At 38.5% G+C, this 25,494-nt stretch overlaps 2 protein-coding genes across 10 annotated transcripts in view; one reads left to right on the forward strand and one right to left on the reverse strand.

Annotated features, from left to right (window-relative positions):
• plekha7a (pleckstrin homology domain containing, family A member 7a) overlaps positions 1-20,307 on the forward strand; it is a 321,572-nt gene extending 301,265 nt beyond the window's left edge. For 8 of the 9 annotated variants that reach the window (XM_061924802.1, XM_061924804.1, XM_061924807.1 and 5 more), the window contains 13 exons: positions 2,521-2,601; positions 2,681-2,830; positions 4,083-4,184; positions 4,286-4,397; positions 6,781-6,899; positions 6,990-7,184; positions 7,247-7,331; positions 7,410-7,504; positions 12,136-12,387; positions 17,306-17,449; positions 17,519-17,652; positions 19,775-19,905; positions 20,011-20,307. In XM_061924802.1, coding sequence (XP_061780786.1) covers positions 2,521-2,601; positions 2,681-2,830; positions 4,083-4,184; positions 4,286-4,397; positions 6,781-6,899; positions 6,990-7,184; positions 7,247-7,331; positions 7,410-7,504; positions 12,136-12,387; positions 17,306-17,449; positions 17,519-17,652; positions 19,775-19,905; positions 20,011-20,051 — 1,641 coding nt within the window. In that variant the 3' untranslated portion in view covers positions 20,052-20,307. The remainder of the gene's footprint in view (positions 1-2,520; positions 2,602-2,680; positions 2,831-4,082; positions 4,185-4,285; positions 4,398-6,780; positions 6,900-6,989; positions 7,185-7,246; positions 7,332-7,409; positions 7,505-12,135; positions 12,388-17,305; positions 17,450-17,518; positions 17,653-19,774; positions 19,906-20,010) is intronic. The other variant, XM_061924808.1, reaches the window with a different exon arrangement.
• Positions 20,308-20,399: 92 nt separating this feature from the next.
• lg29h11orf58 (linkage group 29 C11orf58 homolog) lies at positions 20,400-24,296 on the reverse strand. The gene is made up of 5 exons (XM_061924812.2): positions 24,107-24,296; positions 23,711-23,794; positions 21,358-21,418; positions 21,159-21,268; positions 20,400-20,765 (listed from the first exon to the last, which is right to left on the reverse strand). Exons 1-5 carry the CDS (start codon positions 24,158-24,160, stop codon positions 20,550-20,552), a joined length of 525 nt encoding a protein of 174 aa, XP_061780796.1. The 5' UTR covers positions 24,161-24,296; the 3' UTR covers positions 20,400-20,549.
• Between the last annotated feature and the right edge of the window lie 1,198 nt (positions 24,297-25,494).

Below are 25,494 nucleotides of genomic sequence, written 5' to 3' on the forward strand. Positions count from 1 at the left end.
ACAGCTGTATTCCTCCAGGTCACAACATTAGGTACAGTTGTATTCCACCAGGTCACAACAATAGGGACAGCTGTATTCCGCCATGCCACAACAGTAGGTACAGCTGTATTGTCAGGCCAGAAAATTAGGTACAACTGCATTCCGCCAGGCCACAACATTAGGTACAGCTGTACTCCACCAGGCCACAACTTTAGGAACAGCTGTACTCCGCCAGGCCACAACATTAGGTACATCTGTACTCTGCCAGGCCCCAGCATTAGGCACAGCTGTATTCCGCCAGGCCACTACATTAGGCACAGCTTTATTCCGCCAGGCCACAACATTAGGTACAGCGGGATTCTGCCAGGCCACGACATTAGGTACAGGTGTTTTCCGCCAGGCCACAACATTAGGTACAGCTCTTTTCCGCCAGGCCACAACATTAGGTACAGCTGTATTCCGCCAGGCTGCAACATTAGGTACAGCTGTACTCCACCAGGCCGCAACGTTAAGTACAGCTGTTTTCCGCCAGGCCATAACATTAGGTACAGCTGTATTCCACCAGGCCACAACATTAGGCACAGCTGTATTCTGCCAGGCCACAACATTAGGCACAGCTGTGTTATCGACATTGTCTGCTTGCCCTTTTTAGCGTCAGGAGAGTCAAGTGGTCTCTGGCTGCAGACGACGTCACTAAAAGAAACATTTTGCTCTGACAGAAATAAATATGTATGAGCAGCAGCAGTGTGTTTAAAAGCCGCATCAATGATTGATGAGTGCAGAGAGTGCTTTGTTACAACATTATTACAAGAATGTTGGGGCTGATAAATTCACCCAACCTTTGCTCCTACTTCATCAAACTTTTATTAATAACATTCTGTGCCTCCCTGCCTGTAATTCAACGTGTGAGCCGCACTCTAACCAGCACACCCATGTAAATAGAAATAGTCTGGTCCAGTGTCTAACTGTGGCCATCATCATGCAGTGTTGTTGTTTTTTAACATGGGAAATAGAAATAATCTGTTCCAGTGTTAAACTGTGTCCATCTTGCTATCATAAAGGCTTTATTTGTTAATAAGTGTGCAGACAATCATTTGAGTCACGTTGTTGTCTGTCGGAAAAGTGTGAAAAGAAGCTCACTAAAAATCCCATGAGAAGTAATGCCAACATGCTAGCGGATATTGCTTCGAAGTCTCTAATCCTTGTCTCCATGGCAGCAAATAAACTGTTCCATACAAGTATTATTATCACTGGAGGATGAGGAATAGCTAGACACCAATACTAATTCCCCTTACCTGGGACTCGATACCGGTACTCAACAATACCAATTTTCGGTACTTTTGTGTTTCAACAAATGTTAATTGTTTGATAATAGAATTATTTTTTTTTATGTAACATTTAAAAATGAGGTGGTTATGACAACTGTACTGTTTTTATTATTACATTTCAGTCTCATTTGCAATGCAGTAACACCTCCAAGACATTAGATGGCAGTATTGTATAGCTGTTATTTTGTCAAACTTTTTCCAGGAAGCTGAATGTGTCGTGTTGCGCCCTACAAAGTGTTTATACTGTAAGCATTGTGCTTATTGCACACCAGCTGTTTGATTACAACATTCATCTTAGTTGTAGTAGCACATTTGGAGGTGTTGAAATCGGCATGTAAAATCGCTAATGCTTATAGTAGCATGTCTATGGCAAATCCAGTGTAAATTAGCATTGAGCTAAAGAGCAAATAGTAGTTTCTGCTTTTGTTTAATTAGCACTTTTGACTTTATCATACAATTTGTATGTAATTAAAGGGAATAAGGAAATCATTCAAGTAATAATTAATATAAAGATCCTGACAACAGAGTATGACAGTATGGCAGATACTGCTGATTAAGGATTATGTTATCATTTTCTTTTTATCATATCATGTGATCAAATAGTATATTGTGATATATTTTTTACACTACAGAGGGGCCCTACTCTGATACTGACACTAGATTAAGTTTAATCGCATTCAATAACTAACGAAATGTTATTAATGTGTTATTTACAAATATTATTTATTTAACACATTAACCGCAGGCTTAGGTCAGGCTGATTAGAAAAAATACATACTAACCAAATATACTCCATAAGAAGGGATTGATAAAAAATATTGGTAAATAAATAATCATGTTATGCTAAAATAAACTCAATTCATAATAAATATGTTCCTTAACCACACTGTCAATAAAATTAAAAAATTAATTAAAATACAGCTTTATTACTTTAGTCCTAATTTTTGCGCTAAAGAAGTTTCTCCATGACTTCTTCTGTTTATTTGATATTGTCATTACTGCCACAAGTGGTGAAAAAGTGTATTACAACTGAGTACATCTGCGGTCCGTACGGACCACTTTTTGGCAGTCCCAACAATGAGCCCCGCCGGCCCTATGGCTAAGAAACACAGAGTCAGTTGTTGTCTTCAAACTATTTCCAGGTGTAACGTTAGTGTTTTGTGTAGTTTTGGGACAGTTGCAGTGCCGCACGCTCAGGTCTACGTGTCTACAGGTGAAGCTGAGTCGTTTGTGTGAGCAAGACAAGATCCTGAAGGACCTGGAGGTGCGGATCAGCGCTCTGAAGCAGGACAAGGTGAACGCTCGCGAGGCAGCCGCTCACGTTGGTGTCCTGACAATGTTTTTAACGTCCACCGCACATCTGTCCCCCTCAGGACAAGTTGGAGAGCGTGCTGGACGTGTCTCACCAGCAGATGGAGCTGTACCAGGAGCAGCCTGCACATTTCCACAAGATCGCCTACCAGCAGAGACTCCTGCAGGAAGACCTGGTGTCCATCAGGGCGCAGATATCACGACTCTCTACGGTATCTACGCTACATGTGTGAATCCTTAACACCATTTATATGTGTGTATGTACATATATATATATATATATATATATATATATATACATACATACATACATTTCACATACATAGTATATACATATTTATATACATGCATATATACACACACATATATGCACACGTATAATACACATATATGTATATATACACATATACATTACATACATTTCACATATATACACACATAGTATATATTACATATTTATATACATGCATATATATATACACACGCACATATATATATGCACAACGTAATATACATATATAAATAAATATAATATGTATATATATAGGGACGGCGTGGCGCAGTGGAAGAATGGCCGTGCGCGACCCGAGGGTCCCTGGTTCAATCCCCACCTAGTACCAACCTCGTCATGTCCGTTGTGTCCTGAGCAAGACACTTCACCCTTGCTCCTGATGGGTGCTGGTTAGCGCCTTGCATGGCAGCTCCCTCCATCAGTGTGTGAATGGGTAAATGTGGAAGTAGTGTCAAAGCGCTTTGAGTACCTTGAAGGTAGAAAAGCGCTATACAAGTACAACCCATTTATCATTTATTATATATTATGTATATAATTGTGTATATATATGTCTATATATAAAATATGTATATATATATATATATATATATATATATACATGTATATAATTATATTTGTATATATTTGTGTGTATATAAATATATCATATATAAATATATACACACACATTTATACTTATATATATATACACACCAATATACAATTACATATACATACATTTCACATATATACACACAGATATAGTACATACATATTTATATACGTGCATACATATACACATATGTACACATTTTATATACATATATAAATGTATGTATATTTATAATATGTATATAAATGTAATATGTATATGTATAATATGAATATATTTATATGCATGTGTGTATATATAATATTTATATACATTTATGTACATATGTGTGTATATATGGATGTAAATATATATCATATATAATGTTTATATATGATATATACTATAACATGTGTATATAAATAAATATATACATATATATATATATATATATATTTACATACATATATATTTATATATATTTACATACATATATATTTGTGTGTCCTACAAAAGTATTGGGACACCTGTGGAGGTGTTGCCAGGACGCACACAAGTCGTCCATAAAGTTGAGCGTGCGTGTCGCTGTGATGTCACACAGGAAATGACGCACGCCTGGGAGGATTACGGCTGGCTGGAAAGTTCAGTGGAGCAGCTGAGGGCGGCACTGCAGGCACACATGAGCCACAGCGCCACCCCGCATGTGAGACCTGTCATTGCAGGCACAGCATCGTCATGCCAAACATGCCTTTATTACAATAAGTGAAAGTGTGTGTGTGTGTGTGTGTGTGTGTGTGTATGCAGCAGGAGAAAGCCGAGATGAAGCGCGAGCTGTGGAGGATCGAGGACGTGATGGCGGGACTCAGCGGCAGCAAAGCTAACTACAAAGTCACCGTCAACTCCGTGCACAACCCAGGTTGGAATGACTCGTCATTATTAACACTTTGGGGTCCAGGATATGATTATATTTGTGTTTACCCTTTTATATTCCAACCTAAAGACTCTATATTGCTCTGCTTGGTTTCCTTTAGTGTGACTGTACAGTTATTTTTTATTCTCACATCAAGAATTAACACTTTTGGTCGAAAATGGACTTTAAAAGGATTGACTAGTGATGGGCAAATGATGCCTCAGTGAGTGTGTGGCCCACTCACTGGCTGTATTGACTAAGGACGGGCATCTCTGGTTACCCCATATACGTCTCTGTTCACAATCAACGATTCAATACATTTAGGATAGCTCATCATCAACTGGCGAGTCGATAAGATTCGATTTACATCCTGATCTCGATGCATCACCGGTCGATGCTAATTTATTGTCGCCCTTTCAGATGAGTTATAAGGTTGGTTGTGCTTACTTTGCAAATAGCAACAAGCGAAAGGACTCAACGCAATGTAGCGTTCTCGTCAGCGGCTTAAGTCCCTTCACAGTGAGAAGGCGCTTCTAAGTACGTAATCTTGGCCTGCATGGCGGCAAATACATTACATGTCTTTACAAGTATCATTATCACTGGAGGACGAGGAATAGCTAAACATGCTGCGCTACACAGGAGGTAATATGATAACTGCTAAGCATGTGACAAAGGTGGACAGAGAGGTTAGGGATGTAGCTATTGATTATTTTAGTAATGGACTTCTATCAATGAGTTTGTTGGATTCTTCAAGAAATTGTATACAAGACTTTATAACCTTAATGCCTATTTTAGGAAAAATAGTTGAAACAAAGATTTTTTGACTTGCTATAACCTTCATTACCTTCTTAGGCCGTCTTTTAACCTTCTATTTAGCTTATTTTACCGTTTATTAAATTTATTACCTTTCATTTAACTTCTGTTACCTTCTCTTTACCTTCCACTTAACTTCTTTTACCTTTTATATACCTTCTATTAATTTATTTTACCTTCTATTTAACTTATTTTATCTTTTATTTACCTTGTTTGACCATCTTTTACCTTTTAACTTCTTTTTACCTTCTATTTATTTTCTTTGACCTTATTTTGCCTTCTATTTACCTTCTTTTACCTAATATTTAATTTTTATATTTAACGTTTGACCTTTTATTCACTTTCTTTTATCTTGTATTTAACTAATTGTACCTTATTTTACATTTATTTACCTTATTTGACTGTTCTTCACTATTTAATTTTTTTTCCCTATTTAAACATTTTACCTTATATTTAACATTTGACCTTTTATTCACTTTCTTTTATCTTGTATTTATTTTATTTACCTTATTTGACTGTCCTTTACCTTCTGTATTCCTTTTTTAAATCTTCATTCACCTACTATTTTAGTTTTTTAACCTCTTTTTAACAATTGTTTTTACTTGTCACCTTATTTTTTAACTTTTTACCTTTTATGTACCTTTTATCTTGTATGTAACTTATTTTACCTTTATGTACCTTATTTCACTGTCCTTTACCTTCTATATTCCTTCTTTTATCTTTATTTACCTACTATTTAAGTTGTTTTTACTTTCTATTTAACATGGTTTTACCTTATATTTAACTTTTGACCTTTTATTTACCTTCTTTTATCTTGTATTTAACTTTTACTTACCTTTTTGTTTTTACCCGTATCTACCTTTACTGTCTATATTCCTTATTTTATCTTTTATTTGCCTTTTACTCTTTTACCTTCTATTTACTATTTGTTAACCTTCTTTTACTGTACCTTTTTATAACCTGCTTTTACCTTTCATTTATCTTCTTTTACCTTTTATTGACCTTTTTTTTACCTTCTATTTGCAACCGATACCTTCTATTTACCATTTCTTTATCTTCCTTTACCTCTACTCAACTTGCATTACCTTCTTTCATGCATTCCAGATTATATAATTTTTTTACTCACACTCATTAAACGATTAATGGAAGCAACAGAATATAAATTGAAGCTTTTTTCTAATCAAATTAATTGGTTTAATCCATTAAATGCTGCAGTCCTAGTAACGATACCAAGTACAGTATCAGTATGTGGTCGATACTACAGTGATAACATCGATCTTTTTTTACTATCACAAAATATTTTCTGTGTTGTTTTTGTTATCAACCCAATAATTGTAATTGTGATCCAAAATGTCACCCTAAATAATCTTGAGATACAATTTCGATACTGCTCCTGTAACTACTTGGTATTGAATCGGTACCCAAATGTGTGGTATCGCCCAAAACTAAAGTAAAGTATCAAGCGACTGAATAAAAGTGACATTTGAGCAGAAGATGAATATAAGGATGTAACTACAGGAAGTAACTAGTTACTAGCAGTACTCTAACAGGTGATATGTTGTTGTGTTGACCTCAGACAGGAAGTTAGTGCCTTCAGTGTCGGAGCCCAGCGTGCCTTCTTACAGCGCCGACCTCCATCTTCCTCCTCGGAGTTCCCTCCATCCCGTCTTGTCTCACACACTGCCTCACAAGTGGGTGAGTAATGCTCGCTGCCGCCCGGACGGGTCTGATCGCTCCGTCGGCCGGCGTCTCCTCACTCTCGCCGCCCTCTGCGCGTCCACGCAGGCGGAGGACGGCGCTCCGCCCCGGCCGCCGCTCCCTCACCTCTACGACTACGAGGACACGCCCCCCGAGGTGCCGCCCCTCCCCCGGGAGGCGTCGGTCATCCGCCACACGTCCGTGCGCGGCCTGAAGCGGCAGTCGGACGAGAGGAAGCGGGACCGCGAGGGCGGCCAGTACGTGGTCAATGGCGACTTCAAGGTACGTTGGCGCCAAAAAGAGAAAATAAATATATCCAATTGATGGACTTTGTGTGCTCTCAGGGAGACTTGCGTTCTTTCCTGAGTGAACCGGAGCTGCCGGGCATCGGTCACGCCGACACGGACGACCACTATTTGGACACTCAAGGTATTTCATCATCCACCACTTCCTCCCGCCCTTATTTGGACTCGTCTCATTCCTACGGCTCTTCTGCCGATGGAGCAGCACGCCTGTCAGGCCCGTCGTGGCGACTCAACCATTCGGACGCCGTCTCTTCTTTCGTGACCTTGAGGAGAGGCCCCGCCTCCTCTGTGGACAGGGTGAGTCATCACCTCATCGTACAGTCTCACTATTGACTTCTCGGAGGTTCGCCCTCGCTCTTTGGTGACGGGGTTAGGGTTAGGACAGGAAGTGACCAGTGGGAGTGGCACGTTAACAGCCAATCAGGTATCAACTATCAACTATCAAGTTTGGTTGTCTGGCTGTTGATTCTCTGCATGGAGTGAAGGAATAGTGGATAAAAGGGGAACACATTTTTTGGACAGTATGGCAGTTTTTTGGATTTAAAAAAAAAGGGACCGTAGTCAGACCAATGTGGTCTGTAAATGATGCAAGGCGCTCGTCGTCCCCATCAAGACCGTAGCTGCGCTCACCCTTTAGAGCACAGCTGTAACTTCCTGGCCCAAAACCTGCAGAAAATATTTCTCAGGTTTCCCTTTGTTGACATTTCCACACTTTCCAGCAGGCACAAGACGTTGATCATACGTACATATACATATATTACATGTCCTTTAAAACTGACTTTGAAACAACGTTACAAAATATTCGTATTTGTAAATTGAGAAAACGTTGATACCCAGCGTTGGATTCGCGTTGTTGGTTGGGAAAATGACCAAAAATCAAACACAAACACAAACCAACCTACATTTTTAGAAAGTACATCAAAAGACCAAACAATTTACAAAAAGTAATAAAACATAAGACAACTATTTCCAATTACACCAACTAAATGAACACAAATACAACTACAAAAAAACAAGTTAAATTGGCCCTGCGATGAGGTGGCGACTTGTCCAGGGTGTACCCCGCCTTCCGCCCGATTGCAGCTGAGATAGGCTGCAGCACCCCCCGCCACCCCGAAAGGAATAAGCGGTAGAAAATGGATGGATGGAAGTTAAATTGTTGTGTGTAATTGTAAATACTTTGTTAATTAGTTGTGTGTAATTGTAATTCATTTCATGAAAACTCTCAGGCTACTAGCTTCTTCTGTTTATTTTGCATGTATTTTACATTGCTGCCTCTCACAGGCCAGTGGTGGTACTACATGTAGGTGCCTGAATTGTTCTTGATTGAACACTTGGAACTTCTAACTGCCAGCGTGTTGGATGTGAATAATAACCTTTTTATTGGTGTTTGTGTCTCTTACTCACCTCATCTCGCCATGAGTTACAGTATTTTGTCTCTTTTACGGTCACATCCCTGCCTGCACTCTCACTCATCTGTGCTCCTTCCATCATCATCATCATCATCTCTATCACCGTCACCATCATCATCTTTATTACCATCATCATCTCTATCTCCAACCTATCATTATTTACATCACCGTCATCATCTTTATTACGTCATTATCTCCATCATCATCACCATCATTCTGTCTATCCCTATTTTCATCATCATTACCATCACCATTATTGTCACCCTCACTATCATTATCTCCATCACCATCATTATCTCCATCACCTTCAACATCACCATCATTATCTCCCATCACCATCATTATCTCCATCACCTTCAACATCACCATTATTATCTTCATCACCATCATCATCGTCATTACCTCCATCACCATCATCATCATCGTCATTACCTCCATCACCATCATTATCTCCGTCACCATCATTATCTCCCATCACCATCATTATCTCCATCGACGTCATTATCTTCATCACCATCACCATCATTATCTCCATCACCATCATTATCTCCATCACCATCATTATCTCCCATCACCATCATTATCTCCATCGACGTCATTATCTTCATCACCATCACCATCATTATCTCCATCACCATCATTATCTCCATCGACGTCATTATCTTCATCACCATCATTATCTCCATCTCCATCACCATCACCATCATTATCTTCATCACCATCATTATCTCCATCGTCATTATCTTCATCATTATCTCCATCACCATCCTTATCTCCCATCACCATCATTATCTTCATCACCATCATTACCTTCATCACCATCATTATCTCCATCACCATCATTACCTCCATCACCATCATTACCTCCATCACCATCTACATCAACGTCATTATCTTCATCACCATCAATACCTCCATCACCATCTCCATCACCATCATTACCTCCATCACCATCTCCATCAACGTCATTATCTTCATCACCATCATTACCTCCATCATCATCACTATCTCCATCACCATCTTTATATCCATCACCATCATTATCTCCATCATCATCACCATCATTATCTCCATCATAATCACCATCATTATCTCCATCATCATTAACTCCATCATCACCATCACCATCACTATCTCCATCATCGCCATCATTATCTCCATCATCACCATCACATCATTATCTCCATCACCATCACCATCATTATCTCCATCACCATCATTATCTCCATCACCATCATTATCTCCATCAACGTCATTATCTTCATCACCATCATTACCTCCATCACCATCATTACCTCCATCACCATCTACATCAACGTCATTATCTCCATCACCATCATTACCTCCATCACCATCTCCATCAACGTCATTATCTTCATCACCATCATTACCTCCATCATCATCACTATCTCCATCACCATCTTTATATCCATCACCATCATTATCTCCATCATCATCACCATCACCATCATTATCTCCATCATAATCACCATCATTATCTCCATCATCATTAACTCCATCATCACCATCACCATCACTATCTCCATCATCGCCATCATTATCTCCATCATCACCATCACATCATTATCTCCATCACCATCACCATCATTATCTCCATCACCATCATTATCTCCATCACCATCATTATCTCCATCAACGTCATTATCTTCATCACCATCATTACCTCCATCACCATCATTATCTCCATCACCATCTTTATCTCCATCATCATCACCATCACCATCATTATCTCCATATCCACCACCATCATTATCTCCATCATCACCATCATTATCTCCATCATTATCATTATCACCATCACCATTATTATCTCCATCACCATCACCATCATCTCCATCATTATCTCCATCACCATCATCTCCATCACCATCAAAATCATCATCACCATCATTATCTCCATCTCCACCACCATCATTATCTCCATCATCACCATCATCATCACCATCATTATCACCATCACATCATTATCTCCATCATCACCATCATTATCTCCATCACCATCACCATCACCATCATTATCTCCATCAATATCATTATCTCCATCATCACCATCATTATCTCCATCATCACCATCACCATCATTATCTCCATCACCATCTCTATCATCATCACCATCACCATCATTATCTCCATCTCCACCACCATCATTATCTCCATCATCACCATCATTATCTCCATCATCACCATTATCTCCATCATCACCATCATTATCTCCATCACCATCACCATCATTATCTCCATCACCATCATTATCTCCATCACCATCATTATCTCCATCACCATCATTATCTCCATCAACATCATTATCTCCATCACCATCACCATCATTATCTCCATCACCATCATTATCACCATCACCATCATTATATCCATCATCACCATCATTATCTCCATCACCATCACCATCATTATCTCCATCACCATCATTATCTCCATCACCATCACCATCATTATCTCCATCAACATCATTATCTCCATCACCATTACCATCATTATCTCCATCACCATCATTATCACCATCACCATCATTATATCCATCATCACCATCATTATCTCCATCACCATCATTATCTCCATCACCATCATTATCTCCATCACCATCATTATCTCCATCACCATCATTATCTCCATCACCATCACCATCACCATCACCATCATTATCTCCATCACCATCATTATCTCCATCACCATCATTATCTCCATCAACATCATTATCACCATCACCATCATTATATCCATCATCACCATCATTATCTCCATCACCATCATTATCTCCATCACCATCATTATCACCATCACCATCATTATATCCATCATCACCATCATTATCTCCATCACCATCACCATCATTATCTCCATCACCATCATTATCTCCATCACCATCACCATCATTATCGCCATCACCATCACCATCATTATCTCCATCACCATCATTATCACCATCACCATCATTATATCCATCATCACCATCATTATCTCCATCACCATCATTATCTCCATCACCATCATTATCTCCATCACCATCACCATCATTATCTCCATCACCATCATTATCTCCATCACCATCACCATCATTATCTCCATCACCATCATTATCTCCATCACCATCACCATCATTATCTCCATCACCATCATTATCTCCATCAACATCATTATCACCATCACCATCATTATATCCATCATCACCATCATTATCTCCATCACCATCATTATCTCCATCACCATCACCATCATTATGTCCATCACCATCACCATCATTATCTCCATCACCATCATTATCTCCATCCATCATTATCTCCATCACCATCACCATCATTATCTCCATCACCATCACCATCATTATCTCCATCACCATCACCATCATTATCTCCATCACCATCACCATCATTATCTCCATCACCATCATTATCTCCATCACCATCACCATCATTATCTCCATCACCATCACCATCACCATCATTATCTCCATCATCACCATCATGTGTGTCCCAGCAGGAGAGACCTCGGAGTGCCTTGGAGTGTTTGTCCTCAGACTTCGTGCATCATTCGGGCGTCCAGCCTGGCGGGCGAATGAGCGCTGACGAGCAGCTGGAGCGCATGAAGCGCCACCAGAGGGCGCTGGTCCGTGATCGCAAGAGGAACCTCAGCCCGGGCGAACGCTCCTCCGCCAGCGTCCCCGCCCGGCGAGCCCCCTCCTCTTTCTCCCCGTGGCCACCCTCCGGCACCTCCGACCCGCCCGCCTCCTCCGTACGTTACCTTCACCCCGTGGCGGCGGCAGCGGGAAGCTCCGCCCCCGCGCCGCCCTGCAGAACGACGCCGCATGGGATGCTAACGCGCTAGCACGTGCGGCTGCGCGGACTAACGAGCTAGCTTGGTTAACGCTTTAAAAGAAGAAGCTGAGAGTGTTTTGGACTGCTGCCCCCTGGTGGCAACTCACTGACACTACACCGAATGTAACAGAGAGACATGGTCACGGGCTACTTTTATTTACGTGAAGGTGTACAGGATATATCTTTTGTAGACATTTACTATATAGAGAAGAAGTGCTGCTGGTCCAAATCCCGATCATTTCTTCTTTTCCTCACGTCAAATCAAAGTGCCTTTTTTCACTTCATCCTTTTTGCCTTCCTCGCTCCTTTTCAACACGCGGAAAAAAAGCACAAACGACGACGGAACTAAGCGAGCTAAATTAGCATTAGCGCTTGTTTACATGACGGCTGTGGAGGATAAATGTTTTAGCTTTTATTTTTATTATTTAAAATCATTTTAAAAACACTCAGTAAGCATCCAATCAGATTGCTCGAAAGTCACACCAATGCTGCTCACAGCCACTAGGGGGCGTTTTTGTTTGTGGAGGAAAGAAAAGCGGCAATATTCTTATTAAAAATAATCATTAAAACGGGCCCTCGCACCTCTTCTTTCTTTTCATCCCTTCCATCCTTTTATTTATCCTTCATCCCTTCCATCCTTTTATTTATCCTTCATCCCTTCCATCCTTTTATTTATCCTTCATCCCTTCCATCCTTTTATTTATCCTTCATCCCTTCCATCCTTTTATTTATCCTTCATCCCTTCTATCCTTTTAGCCATCCTTCCATTCCTCCATCCTTTCATTCCTTCATCTTTCCTTCCATCCTTTTAGCCATCCTTCCATTCCTCCATCTTTCCTTCCATTCCTCCATCTTTCCTTCCATCCTTTTAGCCATCCTTCCATTCCTCCATCTTTCCTTCCATGCTTTTAGCCATCCTTCCATTCCTCCATCTTTCCTTCCATGCTTTTAGCCATCCTTCCATTCCTCCATCTTTCCTTCTATCCTTTTAGTATCCTTCCATTCCTCCATCTTTTTTTCCATCCTTTTAGCCATCCTTCCATCCCTCCATCTTTCCTTCCATCCTTTTAGCCATCCTTCCATTCCTCCATCTTTCCTTCCATCCTTTTAGCATCTTTCCATTCCTCCATCTTGCCTACCATCATTTTAGCCATCCTTCCATTCCTCCATCTTTCCTTCCATCCTTTCTTTTTCCTCCTTCTTCACTTCTACTTTCTTCCTTTTACATTTCCTCTTTTTTCCTTTAATTTCTTTCTATTTTTCATTCCTTCTTGATTTCTTCTTCCTCCTTTGTGTCCATTCTTCCTTCCTTCCTTTTTTTTTAACTCTTCTTTCTTCCTTCCTTCGTCTTCAGCTTTTTCTTCCACTTTTCTTCTTCTTGCTTCCTTTTCATGTATTCACAATCTTCCTTTTTTTAAATTCTAACTTCCTCCCTTAGTTTTCTTTTTCCTTCCTGATTCCTTCCCCGCCCTTTGGTCCTTTCCTTATTTAGTATTAATTAAAAAAATGTAATTCAAATTGACAATGTGGCGTCCATCACCGATCACTCGCCACTTTTGAGTGTACTTGATTTTGCCGTAGTCGTCAATGTGAGCACACTTCAAACACTTAGGTGCACGAGTATTGATGTTAGCTAAGCGCTCAAAGTGGCTTTAGATTTATGTCAGCAATATTTCATCATCAAACATGTCATATTTGATCTCCATTATTCCAGCAGCATTTTAAACACCTTTATTCTCCTAACGAGGCGAGGACTTGTATTATGCATCGTGACAGAGCCATGAAATCAGGTTGAAAATGCAATAAAAGCGATGGAATAAAAAGAGTTGTGAGAAGGGAAATGGATTTAATGAGCTTACATTTCTGTTTGTGCGTCAGAACACAAGAACAATAAGTCTTTGTTGTTAAAGATGTCCAATAGGCCAACAATGGGCGCTAATTCTAGCATTAGCATTAGCTACGTCCCACTAGCTCAGTTTGACGAGTGCAGGCCTAATGGACGTTAAAGACGTGCACTACGGCGCCACCTAGCTGCAGCTCTTGTAGACACTTGCGCTCCAAAATAAAGAAAGTGTTTTTTGTATCTCAGGCGCCTCCTTCTTGCTCGTCAGAGTGACCTTTGACCGCCTTTGGCTCGCATGCTTTCTGTCTTTCTGTCTCTCCTCCCTCAACACAAGCAGAGAAGGCAGCAGCTGCACCAGGAGGAACATGCATGGCTTTGGATGATTACTCACAAGTAACACACACCTGCGGTAATGATCTCTTAAAAGATACTAATGATCATATGCCTGCCTAATGACATAATGAAAGTAATCCAAGAATGACCTTCCACAGATTTTACTTGTCTTTGTCTCCCCTTACCGGCCACACGCAGCACTGCAGCGATAGTCTTCTCTATGTACATTCATTATGTTGCAAGTCAGTTGTATTTTTATGCAAACAACCCCGACACCTTAAATGTTTATTATATATAAAACATAAATACATATATGTGTATATGTTTGTGTATATATACACGTATGTATATGTGTATACACATGTATGTATGTATATATACATATACACACACATGTATGTATATATATATATATATATATATATATATATATATATATATATATATATATATACACACACACACACACATGTATGTATGTATATATATATATATATATATATATATACACACACACACACACGTATGTATATATATATATATATATACATATGTATGTATATATATATACACACACACATGTATGTGTATCTACACACATGTATATATACACACACACGTGTATTTATATATATATATATATATATATATATATATATATATATATATATATATATATACATACACACACACATGTATATATCAAAGTTTATTTATATACCCCTTAATCACAAGTGTCTCAAAGGGCTGCACAAGCCACAACGACATCATCGGCTCAGATCAGGATGGATATATATATGTATATATATATATATATATATATATATATACATATATATATACATATATCTGTATATATATACTTACCATATTTTTCGGCGTATTAAGTCGCACCGGAGTATAAGTCGCACCCGCCGAAAATGCATAATAAAGAAGGAAAAAAACATAAGTCGCACTGGAGCCCGGCCAAACTATGAAAAAAACTTCGACATATACTCCGAAAAATACAGTACATACTTTTTTTCCCCCAGTTTGGGAGCTATTTTTAATATTTCTAGCAGGGATGCTATAAGTGCTAACTTGCTGGCCGCACTAAATCGTGTCGTTTTCTAAACCAAGCAATTATGCAAAGATCTTAAAAAAAAAAAAAAAAAACAGTTATAACTGACCAAGCATATTATTAAACCACAATCCAATATCAATCCAATATCAGGGTTCCGATCTTACTTGCCAACCCTCACGATTTTCCCAGGAGACTCCCTAATTTCAGTGCCCCTCCCGAAAATCTCCCGGGGCAACCATTCTCCCGAATTGGAGGCGTGCCTTAAAGGCACTGCCTTTAGCGTCCTCTACAACCTGCGGCCACGCCCGCTTTTCCTCCATACAAAGAGCGTGCCGACCCAGTTACATAATATATGCGGCTTTTACACACATGTAGGTGAATGTAAGGCATACTTGATCAACAGCCATACAGGTCACACTGAGGGTTCAGTTCAGTTCAGTTCAGTTGCAGGGTGGCCGTATAAACAACTTTAACACTGTTACAAATATGCGCCACACTGGGAACCCACACAAACAAGAATGACAAACACATTTCGGGAGAACATCCACACCGTAACAACGTAAACACAACAGAACAAATACCCAGAACCCCTTGCAGCACTAACTTCCGGGACGCTACAATATACACCCCCGCTACCACCAAACCCCGCTCCCCCCCTTTCCTCCACCCCATCTCCCGAATTCGGAGGTCTCAAGGTTGGCAAGTATGGTTCCGATACAAGTAGTTGTCTTTACTTGTGAAAACTTGGACAGCCAGTTAACATCTAAATGTCCTCCAATAAGCACACTATTTATTATTTCTGTCAAGTCATTTACAAAAAGGTAAAATATGCTAGGCTATAGGCTACCAGGAGCTAGCAGCTACACAACAGCTAAGCACAAAAGCTAGACATAGGGAATAATTAAACAACACATTTGTCCATATAAACAAGTATCAAATAATTCTAGCTGCATATTACTTACACATATCAAGTCTCAGAGGCAGAAGCGTTAGAAAGTATCCGGTAACAAACTTGTCCGCATCATTAGCTTAATTTAATAAATATTGGGACCCTAGGTGCCGCCAAAACACAAATTACGTCTCCATTTCAACTTAGACAACATAAGTCCATTGCAGACGGGTCATTGTTCTCTGACTCAGATCACCTAAACATGTTCTAACATTCCACACTACTAAAGTACTAAAGGTGGGAATAATTGGCTACCTAACGATTTGATTTAATTCAGAACTGATTCTCGCAATTTGGCTTAATATTCCTTGTGAATCTTTTTCAAAACATGTTACGTTTTTAAAAAATCCTATTAAATACATTTTTGAAAATGAGCAAATAGATTTAGAAACTAGATTTAATAAAAATTATGACTCAAATGCGAATAGATTTTTTTTGTTCCACCCTATAAAGTTTGTTTGATTCCTACTGATATCACACAGTATTGGAATCGTTATCCGTATCAGGTGAATATCGTTGTCCACCAGTAGCGAAGGCTCCGACATGGCGTGGAAAGTGACACTGTTGTATTGGCGTCTTCAGTATTTTCAAACATATTTCTTGTTGACTTCAATATAATCATAGAACAACTGGGGGTCCTCCTGCAGGTGTTTGATTGGCGGGAGGAGAGGCAGGTGGCTGAGGGCCAAAGTGACGAAGGTGCGAGGGAGCGCAGGAGCGTGAAAGCCGCCACGCTGGTCCGAGAGACGGACGTTGAACCTCTGGACTTCCACCTGGACATCAGCAAGGAGGTCAGACATAATGATGATGATGATGATGAAGGGGCGCGTCCTCCATCTTGACCCGTGTGACGCTTGCAGCTGTGCAAACCTCAGAAGGTCGCCATCCCCGAGCGCTACGTGGAGTCGGACCCTGAGGAGCCACTGAGCCCCGAGGAAGAGGAGGAGCGCAGACGCCGCGCGCAACGCATCAAAGAGCTGCTCAGCAAGTCCAAGTAGGAAAATTGTTTTTATCATACAAATATCAGAACTTTACTGGACCTACAAGTTCATGTGTAACATTTTATATATACTGTATATTCATTATTATTTGTATATACATTCATAATACAAACATTTTATTTGTTGGTACAGTATCATATATTTCAGCACTAGAATTGAATAGAATTTGGTGTTATATTTCAAACGTGCACACAATTGTTTTTAGTGATTACTAACACAATTGTTCACTTCCTGTTCTGTAACACGAACAACCAAATAAGTCCATCAATATATGACTTTTCATGCGGAACAAATGGGCAAATTATGATTTATTTTAAGGTTTGAAACGATTTGTTTTTACATTTAATTGACAATTTATGACCACAAAATAATAAACTAATGAACACTACGTTAATAACGCCTTTGTACCGTTTTATTTGAATAATACAATAAAGTAAGAACAATTCAAAAGTCCTATTTTACACCTTTCATTACATTTCAAATACAAAAAAATTTACTTTTTAATGCTAAAAATAAGCTTTAATCCTTTAATTGCATGTAAATAATTTGTATTTAAATTGTAATAATAATTTACTTTTTTTTGTCCTAAATAAGTTTTTTTCCCCCTTCTACTGATATATTCTACACATTCATAATTACAATGTGTATGTTGTATTTACGCAGTATTTCTATTCAGTAATATGTATTGTATGTCCAGACTTGTTATGAATGCATTGAATAAATGTATTGGGAACAATTAAAATCTAATATTTTACACCTTACAAATTACAAAAAAGTGACATTTTAATGCAAACAAAATAAGCTTTTAATAATTCTTTAAATGTATGCTAAAAAAATTGTATTTAAAAATAATAAATGTATTAATAATGAAATTAAACTTATGTGCTTTTTTTTATTTTTTTTTTATTTTTTAAAGCTTATTAAATATTTTTTCTCCAATGGCCAGGTACTGAAAAACAGTTGAAATTGTAATTTTTGTATAATATTCTACACCACAAATTTCAATAAAGCCAATAAAGCATTTTCCTCCAATGGCCATGTACTAAAAAATAATACATTTTTTGTAATCATTCTAATATTCTACACCCAAATGTTTTGATTTTAAATAATTACTTAATTTACTATTTAATGTGAATATTAAATTAAATATATATTAAATATTATATACATATACATGCATGTAATGTATGTCCCGACATGGTATATGAATTCATCAAATACATGTCGTAAGAACAATTAAATTGTCATATTAATTACATAAATGTAACTTTTGAATGCAGAAAAAATAAGCGTTTGATAAAAGGACAGGATATTGGATGTCAATTATTTGTATTTAATGACTATTAATAATTACATTTCTAAATTAAATTTTCCAAGAAATATAGCATTTTAAAGCATTTCTTCAATGGCCATGTACTAAAAAAAAGTTAACATTTAAATGTATTCTAATATTCTACACCAACAATTTAAAATTGTGAATAATTTCTCAATTATTTGATGTGCATATTTTTATATATTAATTCAAAATTCCCAGTTTGAAAATAACATTACATTTTTAATTTATTGTAATATTCTACACCAAATATTTTTACATTTTAAAATTCCTTAGTTTATTACTATATATTAATTCATAACTGTTATATTTATATATGTGTTGTATGTCCAGACTTTTGTCCATTTATTTCATTGAATAAATGTAGTTAGAACAATTAAAATGTACACCGTACATTATTACATTACAAAAAAGTGACTTTTTAATGCAGAAAAATATGTATCATCTTTTAATTGTATGCAAATGATTTTTATTTAAAACAATTGATTATGCATTAATAATTAAATTAATCGTTTGTGCTGTTTTTAAAATATATATTTTTCCAAGAAATATCGCCAATTAAAGCATTTTCTTCTTAAAAAGTTACATTTTGTGTTTATTCTCCCCCAATGTTGTTGATTTTAAATAATTTAATATATTACTGTGTATATTTTCATATTTTAATTCCAGTTGGTACGCTATATTGACACAGCATTTATATTTACATGTATTGTATACAGAATATTGACCCCTGGTCAGTGACATTTCATTTGATTGATTTTGGTGATATTTCCCGTACGCAGTGTTCAGAACCTGCAGTCGGCACCTTTAGACCTGACTGAGCTGGACTCGGTTCTGAGGCAGCAGGAGAGGATCATGAACGCATCACGGGCGCTGGCTTCTGAGGCGTCGCAAAAGAGCAAACTGGTGGCGGGTAAGTGTTGACTTTTATTCTGACGACAACGTCTGGCACATGAATGGCTCTAACGATAAAATATGATCATGAAATCCAACTTAATAAACATTTTTTCCTCCTCAGCTCAAGCTGCTGCTGCTGCTGTCAGCGACACTGCCACCTAGTGGACACTGTAAAACACATTTCTTGTATTGCAGTAATTTGTACTTTTTTTTTTTTTTTTAACCAAATGCCAACTAAAAAGTTGTAAACCATAAAAGCCATTTGTGCTGAAAGGAAAATGAGTAGTTGACTTCCTAAAATATTAATTGTTCTCATGGGTTAAAAGGCCAACATTTAATGTGTGAAAGTCACTTTTTAACACGCTGGAGAACAATTTTTTGTTTCTTTCAGGCTTTTATGAAATTGTTAATCAGCCTGTCTTTGCTACTGAGATGACGAATCAAGGAAATGAGTACTGTCACTTTACGAAAGAAACACAAAAGTAATAAAAAAATATTGTGCAAAAACACTTGTTGTGTGGACTTTTTATTCAGTTTTTACCATTAAAAAAAATTGTCACCGTCGTAATTCAGGCGAAGGAAATGAGTAAAAAGTGAAGTGATTGGCCCGCGGGTGAGCACATGATGTCAACTAATGTCAGGTAAACGTTTTCCTCGTCCCTACGATGATTTCACAAAGGACATTTTGGGTGTTTCTTTGCGTTCTGGGACGCTTTTGTCCTTTTTTGTCGCGCTTTCTTTTGGCTTCGAATCACAAACCTCGTCTTCCGAGTCGCTGCCTTCGCTGCTGGGGGACGTCTCGGGCTTTGGCGACGTCTCAGGCTTCGCCTTTGCCTCGTTCTGACCGTCTGCTGGCTGCACCTCAGACGACTCGGGCTGCAAACGAGAGGAAGACGACGACGTTACATTTATGTTGCAACTCAACACACTTGCAGGAAGTTGATTCAGTTGTTTAACAAACTTCAATTTCAAATGGTTACTTTCTGACTTTGAGAAACACTAACAAAGTCAGGGATATACATTTTTATCTGCTTTTTTTCCACAAAATTAATAAACTGAATGAACATCCTTCAAGTCGGCTGATTGCACCATTTCTGCCACGAGTTGTAGAAATAGCTTCAAGCCCGTTGATGTCATCCAGGTGAACACAGACGGTGCTAACAGCTAGCATGTGTCAAGTACCAGGTGTACGGCTATAGAAGTAGCTGAAGAGGTTAGCACGCTAGCATTCCCATCAAAAATGTGGTGCTGTCACGGCAGTGTCCTCACCTCGCTGAATCCCAGTCCACAGTGTCTGCGGTTGCGTCCCGACAGCTTGCCGTCCATCCCCTGCTGGTACTGTATTTCCAGCTGCTGGTTCATCTTCTTGTCTTCGTTCCCTGCACAGCACGCAACAACACCCACACACATAAACAACTAACTCATTAAATCGAAGAGTTTTTTTCCCTTTCATCAATATTTTGCTTACCGCTGCGAAATAGTGAAGTGGACTTGTGGTCGCCAATAACCAAACGTCCAGTGTGTTCTTTCTATGTGGGAGACAAAAGATTTGAACCTTTGATATTAACAAAAAACACACACACACATATATATATATTTCACCTTTTTAATCAGGCTTTTTATTGATCATGTTAAACTAAATTTTTTTTAAATTTTATTCTGTAATTTTATTATCTTTAGTTTTCTATTTTATTTATTGCTGTTATTACTAACATTCTCTCAATGTTACGTTTTTATGCATTTATTCGTGTAGTATTTGTTTTATTTTTACATATATTTTAAAATGTTATATACTATCTTTAGGTAGTGTTCTTAGAAGTATGGTAAATTTTTCTACGTTAGCATTTTTTGTTTGCTTAAACCTAAAATTCATGGCTTTTTATACCTGGTGCTATCTCTGAAGCATGCTAACATTAGCATGCTAAAGTTTTAAGCTAACATTTCTATGTTTTAAACCTAAAAATCATAATGCCATTTTAGAAGAACACTAACTTTTCCATCATCATCTTCATCATGCTAATGTTAGCACGGGCATATTTTATGCTAGCATTTTAGCATTTTTTCCCCCGTTCGAACCTAAAAATCATTGGTTTTAAAACTTGGCGCAATCTTAGAAGCATGCTAACGTTTTGTGGACGCCTCAAAAGTGGCATCTTTCCTCAATCCTACGATAAGTTTTCCTATGTTATCATGCTAAAGTTAGCATTTTAGGTAATTCTATTCGTTTAAACCTAAAGTTCATGACTTTTGATATTTGGCATCATCTTAGAAGCATTCTATTTCTATGTTACCATTCTAACATTAGCATATGAACGTTTTATGCTAGCATTTGAGCTGGTTTTATTTGTTTAAAACATAAATACTATAGCTTTAGATACCTGGTGCCTTCCCAGAATAATGCTACCCTTTCCTATGTCATCATGCTTATGTTAGCGCACTAGCATTTTATGCTAGTTTTTTTTTTACTTCAATCCACCAGCCAGTGATTCGCAGCACAGATAGCAAGCCAATCAAAATTTCTGCGGGAATTTTCTAGTTTTAGTTATTGTCCAGTGTGGACGCCTCAAAAGGTGGCATCTTTCCTCAATCCTCAGTGCTATATTTTGTTTTTGTCAATAGTGCTGCTTTTGCAGCACTATTGACAAAAATGCACCTGCTGATTGGGCTGGGCATTGCTCTGGTGTATCGTCAAATTCGTAAGACGATGGCAGCCACTCAAGGGGCCCAAAGGCTGTTCGTCGCAATGGAAGGTTTGGGCCGGGCTGTGGGATCACAGACTGGGGCGATTTCTGAACTGAATCCCAAGATGGATCACATCATAGAAAAGCTGGTTGAAAGGGAAAAATTGGATATGAGAGCCAGCACGGACGAATAGAACAGACAAGCCATTGTAATGTCTGCTCGCGGAAAAACAAAAATCCTAATCTACGATTTGACTTCCTCGAATGGCCTTGACGCTGCAACAACAGGAGCAGGCTGTTCTGAAAACATCCCCAGAGGACACCTCAACGATGGACGCTTTTGACCTCCCTCCCTCCTCAACCACACCTGGAGTCGAACTTTTGCTTGCATGCAGAACGGCCCCAGGCCTATGGACACTACATCAACACACCCAAGACAATGATCATATACACACACACACACACACACACACCCCTCCCCCACCCCACGACTTCACCACCGCTTGATTCCTGTTCTGTAATCCTGTACACTGTTTGTCTAATCTTGAATGGGTTTGTGCTGAAAACATAGTTTTGTTGCACTTGTTGCAATGACAATAGACCTATCCTATCCATTTTTTCCTCTTTCCTTTTTTTTGGTGTAAAGCACTTAATTTTACCACTTGCATGTGTATGAAAAGTGCTATATGAATAACGTTTGATTTATTAAAATAGTTACTACAAAATTATGGTATCCCTCCATGCCATTAGTGGCCCGTTGATGCCTTTTTATTGGCCGTTTTTCTCTCTTCCAAAAAAAAAAGCAAGTCATAACAATCTTCTTCTGACCTTACTGCACACTTTTGGAGGCTAGCATGAACGCATGTGTTACTTATCAACAACCAGCAGGTTCTGCTGACGGCAGTGTGCCAGAGAAAAGAAAAGCAGTTGTATACGATATGTGCACGGAATTAAAATACCAACATGAAACACCTGTGTGAAAGTAAACAAACTGAAAAAGATACTAATATTGACCCAATACTGCGACGACACTTTTTTGGATTGATATTTAGATGTGGATATTGACAAGTATTGACCCGATACTGATGCTACACTTGGTGTCGATACTATCACTGTTTATAAAAGCGACTTTAGGCCCACCTTTGAGGCTCCCATCAGCCGTAGAAACTTCTGCCTCCTCTCGTCACTTCCCAGGTCAGCTGAGGCCCACTGGGTGGACTCCTCCTGCAGGTGCAAACACACTTTTTTAAGGCTCTCACCCACCAACGGACACCTTTGTTCACACGGTGACGTCACACATAACACATGCAGGTTTCTACATCTTATGAATAAAATAAGACTGACGACACATACAAAATGCACGACTTCGTCTAGATTTGAAGTTTAATAGTTAATCTGCGTTTGTTATTTGCTTGTCTTAAATGTGGCGTAATTAGACCAAACCGATTGAATTAGCCAACAAGCTAACACGAAGCTAACTAGCTTAACCTCCCCTTCTGTTTGCTGATTGACGAGGACGTCTATCATTTCACTCACTTCACTTGGAGACGCCGCTCGTTTAGTTCCGTGTTTTCTGTCCGGCGAACTCATTTTTCACAGCTTTAACTCTTTAATTTGTACATAAATAATAATAGCAATGTTGCCATATATTAGCAATGAGCGTTTAATCACTTCCGGTTCATATTCTTCTTCTACGCTGGCACTGCCGGGCTTTGGATGAGTGCGCTGCTGCCGCCTGTGGTTGGATTGTGTCATCACACACTTTGAAACAGTAAACGCTGGTCAAAGAGACCTCACATTAGTATGAAAACAAGAATAATGTAACACATCTACGGCCTTATATCAGGGGCGTCACTAGCTTTTAAGGACAGGGGGGCTTAGCCCCCAGGAGATGCACAGGATTGTCCTTACGTAACATCACCAGAATGATTGACAATTAGGAGGACCAATAGTCAACATGATCCACCCAGAAATAAATAAAACAAATGGCTTATCGATAAGCCATTAAAAAACATTTTTTTTAAATATTTATTTATATGTATCATTATTCTCCTACTCACCTTTCCAGTAGAGGCCTCTCCCCTCTCACTTTATGTGCTCCTCTGCCCTGACTCCTAAAGGTCAATAGGGGTTGTGGAGTGATTATTATTATTATCTACTGATGATAGTCATATGTGAATGAGCTCAGCTCCTGTTCTCCTCCATGTGTAAAGTGAGAAACACAGCTGATGCTCCAGAAGGAAGTAACCCCAAAGATAGCAAATGGTAAAAAAGAGTGCACATTTAACTTTATAAATAACCAGGACCTTCATGATGCATTTCAGGCTAACTAGCTAACAAAGTAGCAGCATTGTTTTAGAGTGGGAATGTAACTTTTTGTCAAACACAGACCTGGTGTAAAGTGGAGCTAATACCATTGGCGTTGCTAGGCCTATTTTAGGGGGGCTCAAGCCCCCCTAAAATATTCTGAAGACCCCCCTAAATAATTTGGTGTTAAAAAAAAAAAAAAAAAATTTTTTTTTTTTTTTTACAAATACATGCCGACATATTCATTATAAAGTGGTCCGAATATGAGTTTAAATAAATAATCATATAACCTGTCATTATTCACTCAGTTTCCCCTCACTTCATAGCGTAAGGTAGAGAGCCCCTTTAGTGCGTCAGAATCCAATCCATTCCACTTGTTCATATAGAAAATGCCGACATCACTCAAAATCCTGTTCATATAGAAAATGCCGACATCACTCAAAATCCAGTCCGCATTTTCTCTGCGACCTTGCTTGCGGTCCTGCAGGTGTACGAAGCACATTAGCACACAGCACTGCAGAACAAGAACGTGAACGGATGCAAAATGGATATAAGAAACTTTTTCAAGAAAGTAAGTATTCATCACTGCTTGTATTACAATGTATTAGCTCCACTTT

This window comes from Nerophis lumbriciformis, linkage group LG29 (genome assembly GCF_033978685.3).
Source record: "Nerophis lumbriciformis linkage group LG29, RoL_Nlum_v2.1, whole genome shotgun sequence".
In the NCBI taxonomy this organism is placed as follows: Eukaryota; Metazoa; Chordata; class Actinopteri; order Syngnathiformes; family Syngnathidae; genus Nerophis; species Nerophis lumbriciformis.